General features: G+C 47.1%; 1 protein-coding gene and 1 long non-coding RNA gene across 2 annotated transcripts in view; one reads left to right on the top strand and one right to left on the bottom strand.

The window, feature by feature from the left end:
* Window positions 1-20,063, top strand: part of LOC110597626 (uncharacterized) — a 91,847-nt gene that overhangs the window by 45,413 nt on the left and 26,371 nt on the right. Inside the window, exon 2 of the long non-coding RNA XR_013426319.1 lies at window positions 3,672-3,844. This is a non-coding gene — a long non-coding RNA (uncharacterized LOC110597626). The remainder of the gene's footprint in view (window positions 1-3,671; window positions 3,845-20,063) is intronic.
* On the bottom strand, window positions 3,694-17,505 carry LOC101973493 (flavin-containing monooxygenase 5). Its single transcript, XM_078022231.1, has 8 exons — window positions 17,371-17,505; window positions 16,098-16,286; window positions 15,487-15,649; window positions 14,099-14,241; window positions 13,823-14,022; window positions 8,531-8,880; window positions 5,506-5,578; window positions 3,694-4,057 (listed from the first exon to the last, which is right to left on the bottom strand). The coding sequence occupies exons 1-8, from the start codon at window positions 17,503-17,505 to the stop codon at window positions 3,694-3,696; spliced, it is 1,617 nt and encodes a 538-aa protein (XP_077878357.1).

Below are 20,063 nucleotides of genomic sequence, written 5' to 3'. Positions count from 1 at the left end.
GGCTGCAGCCTTCTGGTGCCCTCTGCAGTCCACATGGGGTCGGGGCCTGGCTTCCTGTGGGCAGCTGCTGACCAGATTCTGTTGCTTCCTCATGCACTGGTGGTTTTGGGGACAGTGGACACTGCTGCTTCAGTGGGGCGAGAAAGGGTGACTCAGAGCCTGTGGTCTGGTCGCCCACTTGTAGACTTCTAGGGGAAACCTTGTACATGCGTAGACTCTTGGCATTGATTTTTGGAGTGCATAGGAAGAATTAGTGGAATCCCACTTTTTGTCACTGGAATCTTAAGGACAGTGGAGTGTTATGGAGGATCTTGTCTAGTAAACTTTACCACTACCCTCAAGGGCAGGGTGCTGGCAGACTTCCTAGAATAGTAAAATTAGGATTTGATGCTTCACATGAAGACAAACTCATATCCATTTGGTAGTGAAGTGTCCCCTTTCTTCTCCTCCAAGGTTTGGCAAAGGTGCTGTGGATGGTGTGAGGCTGGAGGGTCTCCTCTGGCATCATGGTTCCTCATTTGGGACCTGACAGAGTCATCGTCTCCTACCTGCTTTGTGTCGCAGTGCTGGTCCAATTCCACTCCTGTTTGTGGCCTCCTATTCATCCTGTTTCTTTGCCTCCATATTCCTCATGATAGCACGTTTTTGTGAAGTCTGAGTCATACTTGCCCACATCCTTAGTTCCCTTCTGAAGTCAGAAACAATTCAGGGGTGGGATACTGGAGACAAGTATACGGCCCAGACAGGTCAGCTGAATAGCGATGAAGTGGAGGAGACTGGCTGTGACAGGCAGCTGCCCTGGGCTCCTTTGTGCTTCTCTTGAGCCTGCAGTGCCCAGGAAGGGAGAGCTTAGATTTCCACAGCAGGTGCTCCTACCCCCAGTGGCTGCCTCACACCTGTGATCCCAAGGGGTGGGGAAAGTGAGAGGTTTCACATCTGACAGGTGAGCAAAGGATGGGCCCAGGGAAAGGGAGGAGGAGGTGGAAGTCCTCTAGTGGAAGCTTCCCAATGGAGCAGGAGGCCAGCAGAACGTCGGTCTCCTCTTGATGCTGTCAAGTCTCCACCCATGTGAGAAAAAGGCTATGCCTGTTACCCCCAAAGTCAGCTTACCCTGAAATAATCTTCATTTGAAGATTGTATTTAGCTCATTATACCTTATAAGGAAAAAAGTCAGGCCTTGTGCATTTCCAAGCCACTGGCCCTTTTGATTCAAGTCAAAGGTCAAAGTGAGAGCAACTCAGCAAAGCCATGGACTTTTCTAGAAGGTGATACTGGAGCCTTACCCTGGATCCCAGAACATTTCACTCTCTCATATCCCCCACTTCTCTCTAAATTTTAAGTATTTTTCAAGTATAGGCAATGTTAAAATTTCTAAATTCAAGGGGGCTAAATAGAAAAATGACCCTGATAGTTGATTATTGCTAGAAAAAAATGATGCAGGCCAGCTATACAGAACTTACTGTTTGACAGGTGTTTCTCACGTCTTAATGTAACTTCTCACAGTAAGTTATCAAGTTATTCAGTTACATTGGGTTACATTTAAGTTTGCCTTAAAGGGTTCAACAGAAAATTCAGAGATGAAAGTTCTTCAGGAACCTTGATAAAAATTGCTTTCAGGTTAAAACTCTAGGGTGGGCTAAACGCAGTAGTGCAGAGGGCCTTACTCGGCCATTTTTCAGTGTGGAGCAGATTGTGGCTCCCAGAGTGGTTTCCCCCTTGGGCTTGGTCTCAAATAGGAGAGAAGAGCTTCCTTAGAGGAAAGCGCCCAGCTTCCCGGGAGCACAAAAGGGCATGAGCCCACCCATCATCTGCTAATAACTGCCTTAAACGTTGCTCTCCAGGCACTCTCCCAACCACACCCCGTCTCTGCCATGACTTCTGTTGATTGGAGTAGTATTTTAAAGATTGTTCACAAGACATTAGATCAGCTGTTCTAAACGTATGGTAGTAATAAAATTTGGTTAAAGATGGGGAAACAGAGCTGGGCTGTGGCTCAGTGGTGGAGCACTTGCCTGGTACATGTGAGGCCCAGAGTTCCATCCTCAGCACCCATAAAAATAAATAAATAAAATAAAGGCATTGTGTCCATCTACAACTACAAAATCATTAAAAAAAAAGGATGGGGAAAAGATCACAATGAAAGTTCTCATGCATATTGAGAGCCGTGCAGTCAGTCTTGGCCAGCTGACCGGCTGGCTGGCCTGCCTGCCTGCCTTCCAGATCAAGGATTGAACCCAGGGCACTTTGCCACTGATCTACACCCACAGCCCTTTTTCTTTTTGAGATAGGGTTGCACTAAAATGCCCAAACTTGCCGTCCTCCTGCCTCAGCCTCCTGAGTGGCTGGGATTACAGGTACGTGCCACCACTCCGGGTTAGGCTGTGACTCTAGAAGTCATTTTGGTTAAACAATAGTCTCCTCATCTATAAGAATCCCAGTAGAGATCCCGTCTCATTTTAACACTTAATGTGGCTATTCTTCTTCTTAGCAGTTGGTCTGCTTTTATTGCCTAAGCCCTATCATTGCTGACCTAAGATTTCCTCCTTGGTTTGGTTACTAAAAGTTAAAGTGAAATTTGTGAGCTGCCTTTGGCACAGACTTAAATCATTACAGAGAAGAAATTCTTTCCTAAAATGTTTTATTTTCAACCTTTCAAATTCGCAAAAGAGCAGAAGTAATACAACAATGAACGTGCCTTGCCTTTTACCTGCCATTGCCAGCTGTTAGAACCTTGTCCCTTTTGTGGTCCGTCCTGTATGCTCCTGGAGAACCCCCACACACTTCTTTCTGTACCTTTTGCAGACGAGCTGTAGATCTCACAGTGCTTTATTCTGCCTAGTTCTATATACACCCTCTAGTGCAAGTTCATTTCACTATATATGCATAAGCCCTTGCTGTGCCAGATAATGCTATCAGTAACTCAGTAAGACCATCTACCCATGGTGTTAGATTAAACCACCAGTTTTCCAGAACATACATTTGGCTATCAAGTCTCTTTAGTCTCCATTGAGGCAGGGAATTTTCCTAGTCTCCTTAGTTTACTTCTCAAGGACATTGACTTTCCTTGAGCACATGTAAGATGTCTTGTGCATGGAGCTCTTCTTCATTTCTCTCAGTGCTCCTCGTGATTTAGCTCAAGTTAAACATTTTTAGCAAAAACACCAGATAGGTGATGTTCTCACTGCATCCTGTCTGCACTTGCAAAATTTCAGGTTGGTATCCCATTGCTAGTGCTGTTCCATCAGCTGGTGACAGGTTAGCCGTCACGTTTCCCACTGAAGAGATAGTCTCTGTGGAACTCGGGGTATGTGTGAGGAGATGCTCTGAGACTAGAGTGCCATTTTGAACCCACGCTTGGTTCGCTGTTTTCTGTACCCTTGTTTGTTCACTGACCCCACAGTTTATCACGCCCTGCTGCCACATTGTGTGTGAGCTTGTCAGGAAAGTCAGATAGTTTCTGGAAAAGCAGAAATAAGCTATGCATTTTACAAATACCTCCTCACAAGAGCACCCCGGGAAATCATTATTGGAGTTATTTGGTTCTGATTTAAATGGGCATATGTGATAAAACTCTTTCCCCATGTAACCAATTGGCCCCAGTGTACATATAATTAATCAATTTTCTTTGCTACAATTCAAATCTATATGATTTTGTTCTTCTCTGGTTCCAGGCCCATCTGTGCCCACGAGAGCTTAATGACCAATCATCTGCAAGATGATGACCATGGAAGCAGAGAGAAAGATGACAGCACAGACACTTGTGACCCAAAGCCACCTAGAGGAACGGGAGCCAGAGTGCTGGAGCACACGTGTTCTCAGGGGCTTGAGGATCCGGGCTCTCTGGGTGAGGATGGCTGCCCGGGCCCCGGTCCACTTGCCGGGCCCCTGTAGGCGGTACTGGTATGGGGTGCAGGGCCCATAGAAAACCTCCCTGGCTAGCTTGGCATCCCAGAGGAAGAGGGAGAGCAGGTTGGGTTTGACGCCTAGCTCAGAAGCAATCTCATCCATGTAGTCGATGTAGTTCACTCGAGATGCATCTCTTGGGTTGTCCACAAACCTGGAATAAGAAGGACAATGTTGGAAGCCCTATGTCATATTTGAGTCCATATTGTCCCCTGAGTTTCCAGGGAACTTCTTTTCTACTTATTTCTTAAAACACTTTTCTTAAATTTCTTAATGCATGTTTCCATGTATTGATTCTGTACAGTAACTGTATCCTTGAACACTGAACAACTGCAAACTATTTCAGACTTTGGACATTAAAAACTATGCTGGTAGCCAGGTATGGTGGTGCATGCCTGTAATCCCAGCAGCTCAGGAGGCTGAGGCTGGAGGTCATGAGTACAAACCCAGCCCTAGCGATTTAGTGAGGCCCTAAGCAACTCAGTGAGACCCTGTCTTCAAATAAAATACAAAAAAAAAAAAAAAAAAAAGGCTGGGGATAGGGCTCAGTGGTTAGGTGCCACTGGGATCAATTCCTAGTAGCAAAAACCAAAACAACCAAAAAACAATGCTGGTAAGGTATTTTTGGGGATATGTGATAAAAACTATTAAAGACTATTTTAAAAGTACCAAAACTTTTCAAATTTTGGTGGATATTAATTTCTTTTGAAGAAACAAATCATAAAAATGTGAATTAATCATCTAGTCAAATTTTTTAGTCTATATATTAAATCTAAAAACATATAAATATCTATTATAACTGACAAAATAGTAAAAAATCAAGTTCTGATTACAAATAAATATACAGGAAGCTATAACCAAAATCCAGAAAGGAAATTCATTTTTTCCAGCAATGAAAATATAAACAACCAACAATAGACTCAAGTAGACAAATGGCATTTACATGTCCTGTTTAGTTGTATGGCCTGTACTGTGGGTCTAGTTAGGTAATGGTAAGAAGGGCACCTGATCATCTCCAAAGTTCCCCGAGTGAGCACAGGTTTATTGCAAAGCACTCAGAGTAAGTCTTTACCACACTGAAGTAAGTACGCCTGTTCCTGAGCTACTCTCTCTCTCTCTTTAAATATATTTAGTTGTCGATGAACCTTAATTTAATTCGTTTATTTATATGTGGTGCTGAAAATCGAACCCAGTGCCTCACATGTGTCAGGCAAACGCCCTACCACTGAGCCACAACCCCAGCCCCGATGAACTACTCTTGATTGTGTCTTGAGGAGTGTGTTGTGTTTTCTGTATTCTGAACAGATTATTTCTCCTTTGTTTTTCTGACTTGCTTCTGGCAGTGAGCACAGGCTGGTCTGCGTGTTCTGGTCTTCACTGTAGAGGCCTCTCACTGCAGGGACTGGAGATCCTGTGTGTTCACCAGTGAGACTGGTGTTCTGGCCAGGCTTTCCACACCTGTCCCCATGTGCATTGTCACCATAATGTCACAGAGCTAGAATTGTCTTAGGGGTCTTGTTAGGGTGCCTTGTTCAAAAACAGAGGTCCAGTAGGACCTGCGGAACGAGTTTGGTGTCCTTCAGCCAGGGATGGTGTGCTTACTCTTTGGCCATTCTCCTTTTCCTTCTGTTGACCTCAGCCAGCATGTCAGTCTCTGAGGGCAAGTTTTTCAGTCCTAAGACAAAGCAAGAGAGAAATGTAAGGAGGGCTGGGAGAGGAGTAAACAGAGAGGTTTTCCAAGAGGAGAGTTGTCATAATCGGGTCTTAGGGACCCCTGTGAACTTCCCTCCTGGCATTCTCAGGATTGGGCTGGATGGAGTCAGCTTTCCCCAGGAGACGCAGGCTGTTGAGTGGTTCTCAGTTGCAATACACAGTGAAAGTTCTTGAATGCCAAGAATTCCCCCAAACATGTGGCTTGTGGTTGACACATGATGTTTGCCCAGATTTATGAGCTAAAGTGTGAGGTTTGCATCCGTGTGTGCGGGGTCCTCAATGCAGGGAAGTTAGGGTATGCGTCACCGTCATCTTTGTCATTTCTTTAAAGTGGGTACTTTGAAGATCTCTCTCCACTACTTTGAGATTGACAGAGCATCTTGTCAACTGCAGTTGCCTGGTGTGCCACAGAGCACCAGAGCTCCTCTCCTATCCGGGTGCAGCCCTTCACGGCTCTCTGGTCTCCACCACTGCTCATCTCCCAGCCTCTGTGGGATCACCTCTGAGGTGCCTCTCATGAGAGAGCATTCCATGGGTGTCTTTCTGGGTCTGATTTATTTTGCTCAAGACTACTTCCTTATCCTGGTATTGTAAGCAGTGCTGTGGTAAACACAGGAGTGCAGGGGTCTTTTTGACATGTTGATTTCATTTCCTTGAAGGATATATATACCCAGTATGAGATTGCTGGGTCACTTTTATCTTCCAGAGATCCTCAAACTCTACTGTGACCAGCTTCTGAGGCAGGTCTATCTGAAAAGATCCTTACCTTGGGCTCATGTCTTAAAAAAAAGTTTTCTGAGTCCCCAGAGGCATTGGAAAAATGTCACCTCTTATGTGTATTCACAAACATACGCTGATGCAAAATCTCCCAGGACAAACAGTAGCTGCTGCATTTTATAAGGAAACAAGTGGCTAAAGTGAAAGGTGGGGCGTGTGCGTGTATACGTGGGGGAGAGGAGGCGTGAGGAAGTGCAGGTCAGGTCAGGAGGAGACAGGGAATGGGGACAGCACAGGAGAAGCAGGTGCACTGACTTCTAAACTACATGCTTTGCGCCTCGTCAGGGTTACAGGGACAGCAGGTGAGGTTGCTGCTCAGGCACTGGAGGGAGCCACTAAAGCAAGCAGCTCCACCCAGGGCAGGCAGACCAGGGACCTGTAGGCTCCTCCCACTCTCAGTCTGGGCTCTGTGCTCCCCCTGCCTCCTCTAAGGGAACCCTTAGGCATTGGCCTGCAGTCACCCCGTTCCTTCATATTCACTGCTGGGTCCCACCAACTCTAAAGGCTGAGTCCTACTGTGCGTCGGGTCTGCGGTGACCTGCACACAAAGTACAGGCTTCCCTCCTCCGCCCTCTGCCAGGAAGTGTAAGTGGTAAGTCTTTGAACATCTCTCAGAGGAGCGAGGGGCCACCCAGGCCTGGTTGTCCTAGGTTCCAAACAGGAAACAACACTGGGTTCCAGCACCAGAGCAGCGTCAGGTGGTATAAACTGGATGCCAGTCAGATTGGAGCCATGGGGTGTCTGCCATCATGTACGGGTGTCTTGTGTGTGCCTCCCTGCCCCCTTGATGGACAGCTGGAGATCCAGTCAAGAAGCATCCTGGGAAAGGCAGGTGGTAGGTACCACGGCCAGCTCCCATGCACGTCCAGGAAGAGCCAGGCTGCCAGCCACATGGTTCTGGAACCCCGTTTACCTGGGCTCTCTCCAAACCCTCGGGTGCCACAGATGTAGCACAGAAGTGTGATCTCCTCATGAGAACCACGAAATGTCCTACAACACAGACTTCAGAGGATGCAGTGTATGCGCATGAGCAGACTTGGGAAATGGAAGGGCATCTCTCATTAAAAGCTGTTTCACATGTGCACACCTTGTGGAGCATCAGTTTTCCTTCTAGGTAAGTCCCCAAGAGATGCACATGCTCAACTAATCACAGGTGTTAGGTTGTTGATGGCATCATTGTTTCTAGTCATCCTCAGTGGCCATCGGCATGGCATGGACAAGTTGTGAGTATATGTGTCCAGATCACACATCCTCATTCAGGAAATGAGGTTAGACAGAGAAGGATCACAGAGGCAGGTCTGTCTGAAAAGATCCTTACCTTAGGCTCATGTCTTAAAAAAAAGTTTGGATCACATTCCTGCCTCATGCAGTGAAAAGCAGGCAGTAGATAGCTTCCTGACTCACCTAACTGGCAAGTGCATGGCTCAGAAGGCAGAGGACTCGGTGAGGGCAGCCACTCTGTATGCCCATGGTGACCCATCAGGGAAGACATGTCCTGAGAAGATGGAACCCTGACTTCTCATTCTTCGGAGCATGGGGAAGATATCAAAGTTATTTGGGGATGCAAGGGAGGGGGCCACATGGGATTCAGCCAGCTTCTCTGGCTCTCAGAAGCTGTCATGCCACTCTGCCAGTGGAGCCTGGCTTCTGTCTGGCCCCAGGGTTATTGGGTTCAGGGGCATCAGCCTGGGTAAGGACTTGGGAAGGGAGCCAGAATAAGAGCCAGGTATTTGGAGTTTACCTGAAACATACAGTGACTTCTCTAACCTTCTGCATTCTGCTCACAGGTAGGGTCTCCCTGCTGGCCTTCTGCCCTGGCCAATTTCTGCTTCCATAATGCTCTCCCTTAAATCAACTTTCTACTGAAAAGAACTAAGTGAATGGATATCCAGTACTCAAATGTAGCCTGATGACAGTTTTACATGTTTTCTATTGTTATTATTTGGTTACTTTCCTCTTAACAGAATTCTCTTAGAAAATCAAACTAAAACTTCCAGAGAGTCCAAAAGCCATGAATCTCTAATGGTGAAATCTCAGGTGCTGTGGTAGGAGGTAAAGTGGACAGAGGGGCTCCGGGTGCCTTGCCATTCGTGCATAATTAGGAACCCCGGCTGCTCACCCAGGAGAGCCGGCCTACCTTGGAACACACGCACAACCCATCGGCTCTGGAGTTCTGCTGTGGGGATGAGGGCCCCCACGGGCTGCAGGAGGCCAATGAAAGCCAGCGTTGGCCTCTCCAGCTGAGGAGGGAAGACCAACTTATACATGGAATGCTGGCTGTCCAGGATTGCTAAGTCATCCTCCAAGAAGGGGAAAGAGAAGGTGTATCCTGTGGCAAAGAGGACAGTGTCAACCTTCTCTTCAGTGCCATCCTCAAAGAGGGCGGACGTCTCGGTGAACTCCTCCACGTTTGGCTTCATCCGCACTCTTCCTGTGACTATGTGATTTGGCAGGTCGTCACTGAAGGTAGACTGATGGCTGAGAAATCTGCATTATAGGGAATGTAATATGAAGAAGTGTGCATGAATTTTGCTTATAAAGAAGTTGTGGTAAATGATCTCAAATGCACCATAGTATCTGTTTTATTTTTAATTGATATCTCTAGAAAGGTAAGGAAATATAGTTTCTTGGTTAAGAACTTGGTTTTAGATACAGAATTTTACCTCTGCATTGATCGTGCCACTTACCAGGTGTGAAATCTTGGAAAAGGCAAGAAACATTTTATCTTTGGTTTCCTAATCTGTAATTAGAATGATGTCAACAACCAGATGAGACTGTGCTAAGTATGTGATAATAAACATGAACTCTATTTATCTGTTCATCAGGAATAAAGTCCTTCAATTTTAACTTACTCGATACCAAATAAAGATCTGCATGAATTCATCATTAATCTTTATCAGTGATCTACAAAGAGCTACTGAAGGACTTGAACAGTGAATCTCTGAAAACAGAAAGAAGGTGGAAGAGAGAGCCAACACTAGTTTGCTGCTCCATAGGATGGGAATAAAACCACAGCTGTTACTCTCCTGGAGGTGAGGGACTGAGTCTCAGCACTGGAAGTCGATACCACACAGAATAGAGGAAGTAATGAAGTCCTTAGAGAAGCTCGAGGTAAGGCAACTCGTGACCAGTCAACCAGCTTTACAGAAAGTACTTAAGGAGATCATACACCCTGAAGAGGAAGAACAGTAGACAATGATGAAGGCATAGACGAAAAGTGGAGTTCACTGGAATATAAGATTAGCAAAGGAGAATTAGTAAAGGATCAAACAGTACTAATGCACAAAAACTTCAAGCTCCAAGAAGAATAAGAGATGAAGAAATGAATATAGGATATGTAAAATACCCAAAATAAAATCACACGTTAGGAACAAATATATACCTTTCAAAAATAACCCTGGATGGGCTTGGGGTGTGGCTCAGTGTTAGAGCACTTGCCTAGCAGGTCTGAGGCTCTGGGCTCAATCCTCAGACTACATAAAAATAAAGTCTATCTACAACTGAAAAAAAGACCTTCCTGAATATAAATGGTCTTAATTCTCCAATTAAAATATGCAAACTGTGTGATTAGTTTAAAAAAGAAAAGCCTGTATCTTCTTTCTGCAAGAAACTCACCTCATCAGCAAAAAAGTTCACACCTTGAAAACGATGATGGAGAATGGTATTCCAAGAAAATGTACTCTAAAAGGAACCACCCTACTCATACCTGACAAAACAGGCTTTAAGCTACTACATATTGATAAGGGGAGCAGCTCATCAAGAAGATATGACAGTTATAAACATATGTTGGGGCTCCCAATCTTATCAACAAACACTATTAACAATAAAGGGAGAGAGACAGGGCCCAAGACAATAAGAACAGGGTGAATCCAATACCCCGCTCTCACCCACAGGGCATCATGACCAAATCAACCCAAACAAAACCTCAACACCCCCCCCAAAAGAAAAACAATACTGCAAATGAACATCTAAGTTATACTATAAATCAAATGGACTTAACAGACATCTACAGAAAATTCCATCGAACATCAGCAGAATATACATTTTTTTGTCAACCTATGAAACTTTTTTCAAAACAGATTATATATTAGGCCATAGGGAAGTCTTATCCAAACAAAGAATTGAAACAAATTTGCATACCTTATCAAATCATAATGTAATAAAACTAGAAATCAAAGGCAAAAGAAACTGCAGAAATTATACAAACACATGGAGATGGAATAATACACTTTTGAACGAATAATGGATCACTAAAAATCATTTAAAATTCTTAGAACTGAATGAAAACACAACCCATAGCAGAAACTGTGGGAAACAGCAGAGCAGCACAAAGAGGAGGTTGGAGCCACGAGAGCCTGCATTAAAACATACCTCCACTAGAAACCTAAGGATGCATCTCAAGGTCTTAGGAAAAGAGCAAACTAAACTCAGTCAGTAGAAGGAAAGAAATCATAAAGATCATGGAAGAAATAAATAGAATAGGGACTAAAAGAACAACACAAAGGATCAATGAAACAAAGAATTCTTTGAAAAGGTCAACAAAATTGACAAACCCTTAACTAGCCAGAACTTCCAAAACAAAATTAGAGGTGAAAAGAGGACATTGCAACAGATAACTGCTGGAATTCAAATGTTACCAGGGAAAATTTGAGTAATGATATGTCAATAAAGTAGAAAATCTCAAAAAAAATGCACACATTTCTGGGCACATAAAACCTTCCAAAATTGAACCAAGAGGATGTAAAAACTTAAATGATCAATAAGGAGCATTGAGATTGAAGCAGTAATACAAAGTCTTCTAACAAGCAAGATGAGGACTGGAGGGACTCACTGTGAATTCACCAAACTTTTAAAGAAGAACTAATGCAGTGCTCCTCAAAGTGTTCCTAAGACACAGAGCGAAGGGCCTCTTCCAATTCTGCAAAGCCAGGATTATCCTAGTGTGAAAAGCTGATAAAGATACAACAAAAAGAAAAAGAGAGCAAGGTATAAACCAGCATCCTTGTTGAACTTAGATGAAAATATCCTCAATGCTGCAAAGTGAAGTCAGCGGCACGTCAAAAAGATCTCCATCACAGTAAGTCGGTTTCGTTCCAGGGATGCAAGGCTCGCTCTCTATATACAAACTGAAAATGTAATAGGGAATCAAAGCAGAGTCAAAATAAAACTGAAGAATCTTCAGAAGCAGGAAAAGCCTTGGACAAACTTAATATTCCTTTAGGATAAAGTCCTGAACCAATTAGGTATGGAGGGTCCCACTGCAACGTGACAGACCTCACATGGCAAATGGGAGAAGTGGAAGCCTCTCATCTGAACCAGGAGCTACCCCAGGGAGTGCATCCTCACCACTCTTATGCATCAGTCCATGAAATTCTAGCCTCTGAAACTGGGTGAGAGGAAGAGACTGAAGGTCAGCAGGGAAGGGGGAAGCCACACTGTCCTGGTTGCAGCTGATAGGATCACGCCCCCAGGAAACGCTGAGCCTCCTCTCAAGACACTTAGAACCAGAGCAGCAGGACACAGAAGCCCCTTGTGAAACTCAGGAGCTTTTCTATATGTCAGTAATGAGATCTCCAAGAATTAACGCCATTCACAAGAGCCTCAAAAAAAAAATTCTAGAACCCAACCAACAAAACGTAAAGACCTCTACAAAATGACCCAAACTGAAGAAAGAGGCTGAAGGAGACGGTAGAATGTGAAAAGGCCTCCCATGTTCATGGAGTGACACAGTCGCGTTAAAGTGTCCCACCCCAAATGATCTACAGATCCAGTGACATTGTCCACAGAACTAGAAAGAACATTCTAAATTCAGACCCAAGCACAAAAGACCCTCAACAGCCAGAACAGTCCTGAGCCAAAACATCCAAGCTGGACACGTCACAGCATCTTAGTTGAAAGTCTACTACAAGCTGAATACCGATGTCAACTGGCACTATTCAAACTAACCAAGTAATGGAATCAGCTTGGGAGCCTGGAGGTAGATAAACGGACCAAGAATATGTGGTCCACTTATATAAGGAGTATTACTCAGTCATGAGGAAGAACAAAATCATGTCATTGTCAGAAAATGGATGGCACAGAAGGACATCATGTTAAGCAAAAATATGCCAACAACAACAACAAAAACAACAGCCCAAGAATTGCATATTTTCTTTCATACACTGGAAAAAAAGGTGAGGGAAGGGAAAGGGAACCATGGGAAGGGGAGAGATGTAGGGTAAGATAGGGTGGGAGGGAGGGGAGCCACAGTCAAGACAAGACGTGCCTGTGTGCAGATCGCACAGAGAGATGCACATCTGCAGGATTCCTGTGGGTTAAGGACAAGAAAGAAATGAGAATACAGATAAAAGAGTAAGCATATTTGTACGTACTCTTTCATATATATCCTTTCCTAAGACTTGCTCCCAAATGAACAAAAAAAAAAAAAAAAAAGACAAAACAGAAAAACGGTGTGGCCAAAACCCCAAACCAAGGCTACTCAAACAGTGTGACCCTCGGGGGGAGAGTGGGCTCAGAGACAGCCAACGCTTGGTGACTGCACAGGAGGTTTGAGCTGTGAGTCCCTCTATTCCCAGGCGTCCTTTGCTGTCACTACCTGTCTTCTACATCCTGAAAACACCGTGTTTTGGAAGAAGCTGGAGTCGCACACCCACCTCGTGAGCCCAGCCCTGAGCTACGTGATTTTTTCCTGCACACACTTGTGAGAACTGATTCTCTGCTGTCGCTGCCTGCTTGGCCTAGATGAAGTCTTTATAATATTTTACTTGATTATTTTTAAATCCAGGAACCTGTCGGGGAGGAGGGGAGAGGAGCAGGAATGGAGACAGGGACAACACCAAGCTCCTGGGTCAGGTGGGGGAGGGACCAAAGGCCACAGAGGAGGAGTGGCCCCAGAGGGGGAAGAGCCAGGCGAGTGTGGCCAGGGGGGAGGGCCGCTCCTGGTCAGAACTGCTGGGGTGAGATGTCCCAAGCAAGAGGGTCCTGGGACATCCAGGGGCACTGCACGCCTGGGGGTGAGTTCTAGGGTGGCCATGGTCATGGGTCCTAGAGGAGCAGGACAGAGGCCACAGCAGTGAGGAGGGCCAGGGGGGGCTGGGCCTGAGTGTGGGGCCTGTCCGTGTGGATAGTGGAGTCTTCCTGGTGGACGTCAGCCGGAGGGTCGCTGTGGATCTTGTTTAGAATTCAGAGTGAAGGGGCACGTGCTGTGAAAGGTGGCATGGCAGGTGGCACAGGTCTCATGAGACCAGCGCTGAGCTCCCTGCGTCCCCCCTCCTTGGCTTTGCTGTGGCATCCCAGAGGCACAGGAGCAGGAATGACCAAAGGAGTAAAAAGTCCTGACAGGTTTAGCCTGGGGCATGCCCTGCTCCTATGCCTCTGGGGCCACCAACTCTGCTGAGCTGCCTGGCCGTCCCAGCCCAGGTGCACGTACCTGTGTGCAGCCTGCAGCCCGTAGTTGGCGTGGTTGAACCTTGCGTTCAGTTTCTTCTCTGTCCACCTGTTGATGAGGAATGAGGGCAGTAGTTTTTGGAGTGCCCTATTGTACCGGGTGAAGAGGGCGGTGTCCATGGGGTTGCCGTCATCCCACACCCGGTTCCAAATCCACGCGCCTCGTCTCGTGCTGAGGAAAACCTGCGAGAGAGGAGAAGCCGCCCAGTAAGAACTGTGTCTTCTCACCTTGATGTCAGAATGAGGGTAAAATGCCAACCTGCTCAGCAACACGACTGATCTCGCCAGCCACGTCTGCTCCAGAGTTCCCGATGCCAATCACAACCACTCTCTTCCCCGCAAAAGCGTCTGGATGCTTGTACTCCCAGCTGTGCAGGTACCTGCCCCGGAACTTCTGGATGCCTGGGAGGAGAGACCCAGCCATGTCAGCAGCACAGACGGGAACGGGACCTGGCACAATGTGCTTCCAAGCTGAGGCTGTGTCTCTTCCACCCCCTTTGCTGCTGTGGGTCAGGCACTGCCGAAATGACAGAACGAGACTGTGCAGGGAACAAAAGGTCCAGAGGCTGAGACCAAAGTCCAGCAGACGAATGTCCCTTCAAACCCAACCTGAAGTTGTTTCACTGTGCTCACTGTGCTACCTTAGGATGTTCTTGTCTTTTTCTGATTCTCCACTGATATAGGAGGAACTGCCTTCCCTTCTTGTAACACTGAGAAGGAATTATGCACAAAGGTCCTTAGCCAGGTGAGCGTGCAGAGTGCTGTCCAAGGAAGCTGACCGCAGCTTTAGAGGTTAGAGTGGTCAGCAGAATACTGTGTGGAAGATTTAATGGTATATTTATTTAACTGGCGTAATCTAACAGGCTAGTGTATAATCAGCCCACAGAGGTGCTCCTAGGCTTTTCCGCCTGTGCCACGTCTTTACAACGCGTATATTGTAAACGAGTGTGTGTGTGTGTCACAGTCCAGCAGCTCTGTTGACTAGGACAAATGCGAATGAGTAGTTTCAGAGGTTCTTGACAATTCTGATTGTATTCCACACATATCACAGACGTGGCTACAGGTGTGTTTTCCCCGTCTTCACTCAGCCCTCCCTCACTTCTCCTTGGGGACTCTCAAGAACTCCTCGTTATTGATGTGTCTGCTTTGGTCTTTCTCCCTGTCCAACCATCTTCCCACCACTGCAAGACAGACCTGTGTAAGTACAAATGCTTCAGGTAGCAGTCCGCACCAAGTGCACACACAGGCACACATGCACTCACACGCACACACACATGCACACTCACACATGCACCCACTCGCACACACACACACACACATACACACTCTCACACACTGCACTGGTTGCTCACTGACTCCCGCCTACCTCTTCTGCCCACACACCTGCTCCTCCCACAGCAAGGGTGTGTTCTCCTGGCCAGGCCACACTCCATTGCTCACTTGCTTCTTCTTCCTGGAAGGCCAGACCCCTGCCTTGGCTGCCTGGGGAAGGCTGGGCTTCCAGTCCCAGGGCTACCTCTATCATCTGAGCGCTCCTCTCTGCACCCCACTGTGCCAGAAAAGGCTCTGTCCTGTGCCCATGATAGCGTGGGCACCGAGATTCTTGGATCCAAAGATCTTCCCTCATTTAACTCATCAGTTAAATACCTGCAAACTCCTGTAAGGGCAAATGCTTCTCAGTGTAATGGCCGCTGCAGATCATGACCCCGTCAAAGATGTAGGATTGCTGCTTCCCATCAGCTTCTACCACCACATCCCACTGGCCAGAGGATGAAAAATCAGGGCGCTTCCTCACACTGCACACCTTCGCCTAGGAAGCAAGGGGCCAAGGCAGCCTTAGTGCTAGAGCACTGCTCATCTCCTTCCCCAGAGAACTCTGGGGTTCACAATAAAGTGGGTGGTGGCTCTCTCTCCATAGCTCCTGGGAGTTTATAATTTTATGCACAACAACCTCCTAGAATTGTTTCTTCCCTAGGATCGAGGTACTTTGGGCAACACAATACATAAAATTCCATTCCTAACCCTGTATTCTACGTCTAATATAATTAACTGAAACCTCAGCTTAGGGACCAATGCGGACACAGTGCACCTTGGAGGGGACCTGATTTAGAAATGTCTTCACTAACGTAGAGAATGTGCCGAGACACCACTAGAACTGTGGTGGACATGCACACTGGATGGGCACCTCTGCCTGCTCTGGCTGGTGAAGACTTGCCAGGACCCACGTGGAGGTGCTGAGCAGGGTTTGCCTTCCTTACCAGGAACTCGATGTGTTGCATGAGACCAAAGTGCCTGGCGTACATCCTGAGATACTCCATCATTTTGGAATTGTGCATGTAGTTGGGAAAATGGTCAGGGACGGGGTAGTCGCTGAAGGCTGTCATCTCCTTGGAGGTGTTGCAGGTCAAGGATTTGTATATCCCAGCTCGTCCAGTGTCGGGGGTCTCCTGTGGGAAGCAAACCGGCCATGGCCTCCAGTGTTCAGGCACACAGTGGGGAACGAGAGGGGGTCCTCAGCCTGTGGGTTTGGGACTCGTGGTCCTTGTGGGTTTCTACAATGGAGCTGAGCAGGAAGGAGGTGCTGGAGTCAGCCCGTGTGGAGATGAGACGAGTAGAATCCTCTTCATGATGATGGACCCTGAGTGTGCCCTGATGGTCTCCCAACAGGAAAATGTCCAGACAGATCAGAAAACCCAGGAAGGACAGGGGGAGGAGGAGAAGAGGGAAAGGGATGTATCGGGAATGAACTGGAGCAAATGATGTACTTTATACCTATGGATATGTCTCTGTGAACCCACTGTTACTTGTAAATATAACACCCTAATAAAAACATTAAAAGTAATCAAAACACGACCCAAGAAACAAATTCTAAACCAACCAAAAAGGAAGCAACATAAAACCGAGTGGTGAAGAGAAGTTTCCCAAGGAGAGATTCAGCCTCGCAGCTGGAGGAACATGGATTAGGAGGAGGCCCTGGAGATAGGCACCACATAACCTGGGAGGAAGCAGTCATGAACACGTGGTGTGCTCAGCTCACTAACTGACACACCAGGTGAAATCAGGCAGGGCCACGAAGGGGACACTGTGTGAAGACTGTGTGCCACGTGCTTAAAGTCTCGCTGTTGTTCAGAAGCGTGAGCTGCCTCTGTGCATCATGGAGGGCCCATAGTGAACGCTCTCAACTGCATCCAACCCGCCCACAGAGCAGCGAGAAGGTGACCCGTGGTGTGCAGGGAAGGGCCAGGGTCCACATGCAGGGGACCTCCGGCCTGTCCCCAAGTCTGCCAAGCAGAAGGACATGTCGGTTTTATGTGCAGAAGCCCAGTGCTCCTGGGGGCTGTCAGGAAATGCAGGGAAGAGGGTCCTGCAAGCCCCGGAGTTTCAGCTCCGTCTCAGTGTAGACATTGCCACTTGTAAGGGACACCAAGGAGTGAAGGAGGAACTGCTCAGAGTGGACGGCCTTCTGGGTCCTGTCAGAGAGGAAGCGTCTCTCACACACGGCTGCACTTCACGGGAGGAGCACAGAATTACCTCGTATCTCCACAGTCCTCCAATGTCGCTGCCTTTTTCAAAGCACGTGGGCTCCAGTCCCTCCTCCAGGCAGCTCTTAATGGCCCCTAGTCCGCTGACCCCGGCCCCAATCACTGCAATTTTTTTTGCTTTCATGGTCTCTGAAATGAAGGGGAATTCTTTCAGTTTTGCTGTCCCGGAGGGAAGGCCCTCCAGGAGGGCCCGTCCTGTCTGCAGTGGCCCTGTGAGCAGCCGGGCTGCTGACTCCTGTCCTAACCCGGGTGTGGGGCTTGGCTGCCAAGGCCTGTGCTCCGAAGCCAGTCCACCCTCCTTGCTGGCCAGCCGTCTCTGGGCTCCCCGGCGTCCCCCAACCTCCAGAGGAGCCTGGCCTGTGGTCTGCTCCATCCCGCCCTCTTTCAGCCTGGGCCCTTTGTTCTGGGAGGCAGGTCCCTTAGAGCTGCTCCAGAGGCCCACCTCCTGCTCCAGTGGGTCAGTGAGATGCCGCAGCCCATTCCCACATGCCTGCTGCTGTCCCTGTGCAGGAGGTCAGCCTCCATTCCCTGGGGCTCCACAAGGGGCAGCCCCTCCAGCGATCTTCCAGAAAGACCCACAGAAAGTGCAGTCTGGGCTCTCATCCCCCAGTGCCATGTCCCCCCCATGCATTAGTCAGGCTCCTGCAGAGAGACCCAGCCAGCAGCCTAGCAGGAGGCACACGGGGGGGGGGGGCAGACATGGAGGGCGGTGCCCGGGAAAGTGGCTCACGTGCTGCTGGAGGCCAGGAGCGCCTGGACAGGCCGTCCTCAGGACTGAGACCCTGTGGTGCTGGTCGTGTGGCTCCGTCCAGGAATGGAGGCTGCAGACCCAGGGCGGGGATGGGGCACCTCTCTTGGGGCCACGGGAAGAGCTGGGGCGAGTCCTGGAGTCCTTGGGCCCAGCAGCCTGGCCTTCTGACGTCCAAGCCCAAGGGTGTCCCAGCTCTAGGGAGAGAGAGAAGGTGGGTGTCTCTCTGCCTTTTATTCTGTTCTTACCTCCCACCTGTAGGATTGGGCCTGCCCATGTCCAGGGTGGGTCCCCCTTCTCAGTTCCCTGAGTACATGCTAATCTCTGGCAACACCTCAGACACACCTGCACACCTGGACAGCTTATCATTCTAATCAGATGCGAAGCCACTGGATTTTCCTCCTGCAGAAAAGGAATGGGCACAGTGTGTACCAATCTTTGATGGTAATTAATACTTCACTAGGTATCTGGGTCTTCATTCATCCTGTCAAGTTGACACGTAAAATTATCATAATTTCACCCTTGTTAATGTGACACCTTATATGTCTCCTTAAACCGTGATTAATCTTAAAATAGAAGTCATGGAGAGGTTTCTATCCCACCTCAGTTGAGGTCTCCTGCATACAACTTAAAGAACCCTGGTCCTTTCCAAAGAGGAGGAGAAGGCCTTGAGTGGTGAATTGCTCTCATGATGTCTCAGACTCAGCTATCATGAAATGCAACGGAATGTTCCTAAATACTGCCTTAGAAGAAAAAAATCTTATTTTACACGATAAGTAAATAAAAAGTATGGAAACAATTGTAATGTTTGTGTTATAAACATTACATGTGCACATCCACCAGGAATCATCATAGCAACAACATATTTTTAAAATATTTTTAGCCCATTTTACTTAAACATAATAATGGGCTTATTTCTGACATATTTGTGAATTCATGTGGCATAGTTGGCTCCATTTTAATTCCCCAGTTTGCCTCCTTTCCTCTCCTTCTGGTCCCTTTCTTCTGCTCTGCCGACCTTCCATTCATTCATTCATTCATTCATTCATTCATTCTGATTAGTTAAACATGACAGCAGAATGCATTTTAATTCTTTGAACACAAGTGGAGCCAACTTTTCCTTTCTTTGGTTGTACCAAGTGTGGAGTCACACCATTTGTGCAATTATACATCTACATCTAGGTAGGGTAATGATGTCCATTTCATTCTACCATCTTTCCTACCCTCATGCCCTGTCCTCTCTACTTACTCCCCTCTGCCTAATTCAGAGTTCCTCCATTCTTCCCATTCTCCTCTCCATTATGGTTCAGCATCTGTATAAGGGAAAACATTTGGTCTTTGGGTTTTGAGGATTGACTTGTTTTCTTTAAGGCTGAGTAATATTTCATTGTGTATATATACAACCGTTTCTTTTTTCATTCATTTCTTGAAGGACACCCAGATTTGTTCTATAGTTTAGCTATTATGAATTGAGCTGCTATAAACATCGATGTGGCTGCATCACTGTAGTATGCTGATTTTAAGTTCCTTGGGTATAAACTGAGGAGAGGGATAGCTGGGTCAAATGGTGGTTCCATTCCAGATTTTCCAAGGAATCTCCATACTGCTTTCCAGAGTGTTTGCACCAATTTGTAGTCCTACCAGCAGTGTATAAGTGTGCCTTTTCCCCCACATCCTCACCAACACTTACGTTGTTTGTATTCTTGATAATTGGCATTCTAACTGGAGTATTTTAAACCTGTGCCTTGCAGTTCTATATTAAGTTGTGACGCACTGTGGTATATTCATCACAGCGTGATCTGGTCAGCTTCATTGTGAAGTTCTTCCCCTTTCTCTTGGTCCTTCCCCACTCTAACCCCTGCTTCTACTCTGTTGCTTTCCTTTCCCTTTTACTGAGATCCTCCTTTGTATTTCCTTTTTATCTCTGGTTTCCA

This window comes from Ictidomys tridecemlineatus, chromosome 10 (genome assembly GCF_052094955.1).
Source record: "Ictidomys tridecemlineatus isolate mIctTri1 chromosome 10, mIctTri1.hap1, whole genome shotgun sequence".
Taxonomy (NCBI): Eukaryota; Metazoa; Chordata; class Mammalia; order Rodentia; family Sciuridae; genus Ictidomys; species Ictidomys tridecemlineatus.
Note: the sequence above shows the minus strand (reverse complement) of the source record. Positions and strands in the feature narration are given on the sequence as shown.

Bases quoted from the DNA above. Each gene is read 5' to 3' on its own strand.
- LOC101973493 (XM_078022231.1), bottom strand. From the start codon at position 17,505: ATGAAAGCAAAAAAAATTGCAGTGATTGGGGCCGGGGTCAGCGGACTA. The intron at 16,287-17,370 runs GTAATTCTGTGC...TGCTTCCCACAG, and splicing joins GAGGACTGTGGAGATACGAG to GAGACCCCCGACACTGGACG. The intron at 14,023-14,098 runs GTTGGCATTTTA...CCTCTCTCGCAG, and splicing joins TCAGTCGTGTTGCTGAGCAG to GTTTTCCTCAGCACGAGACG.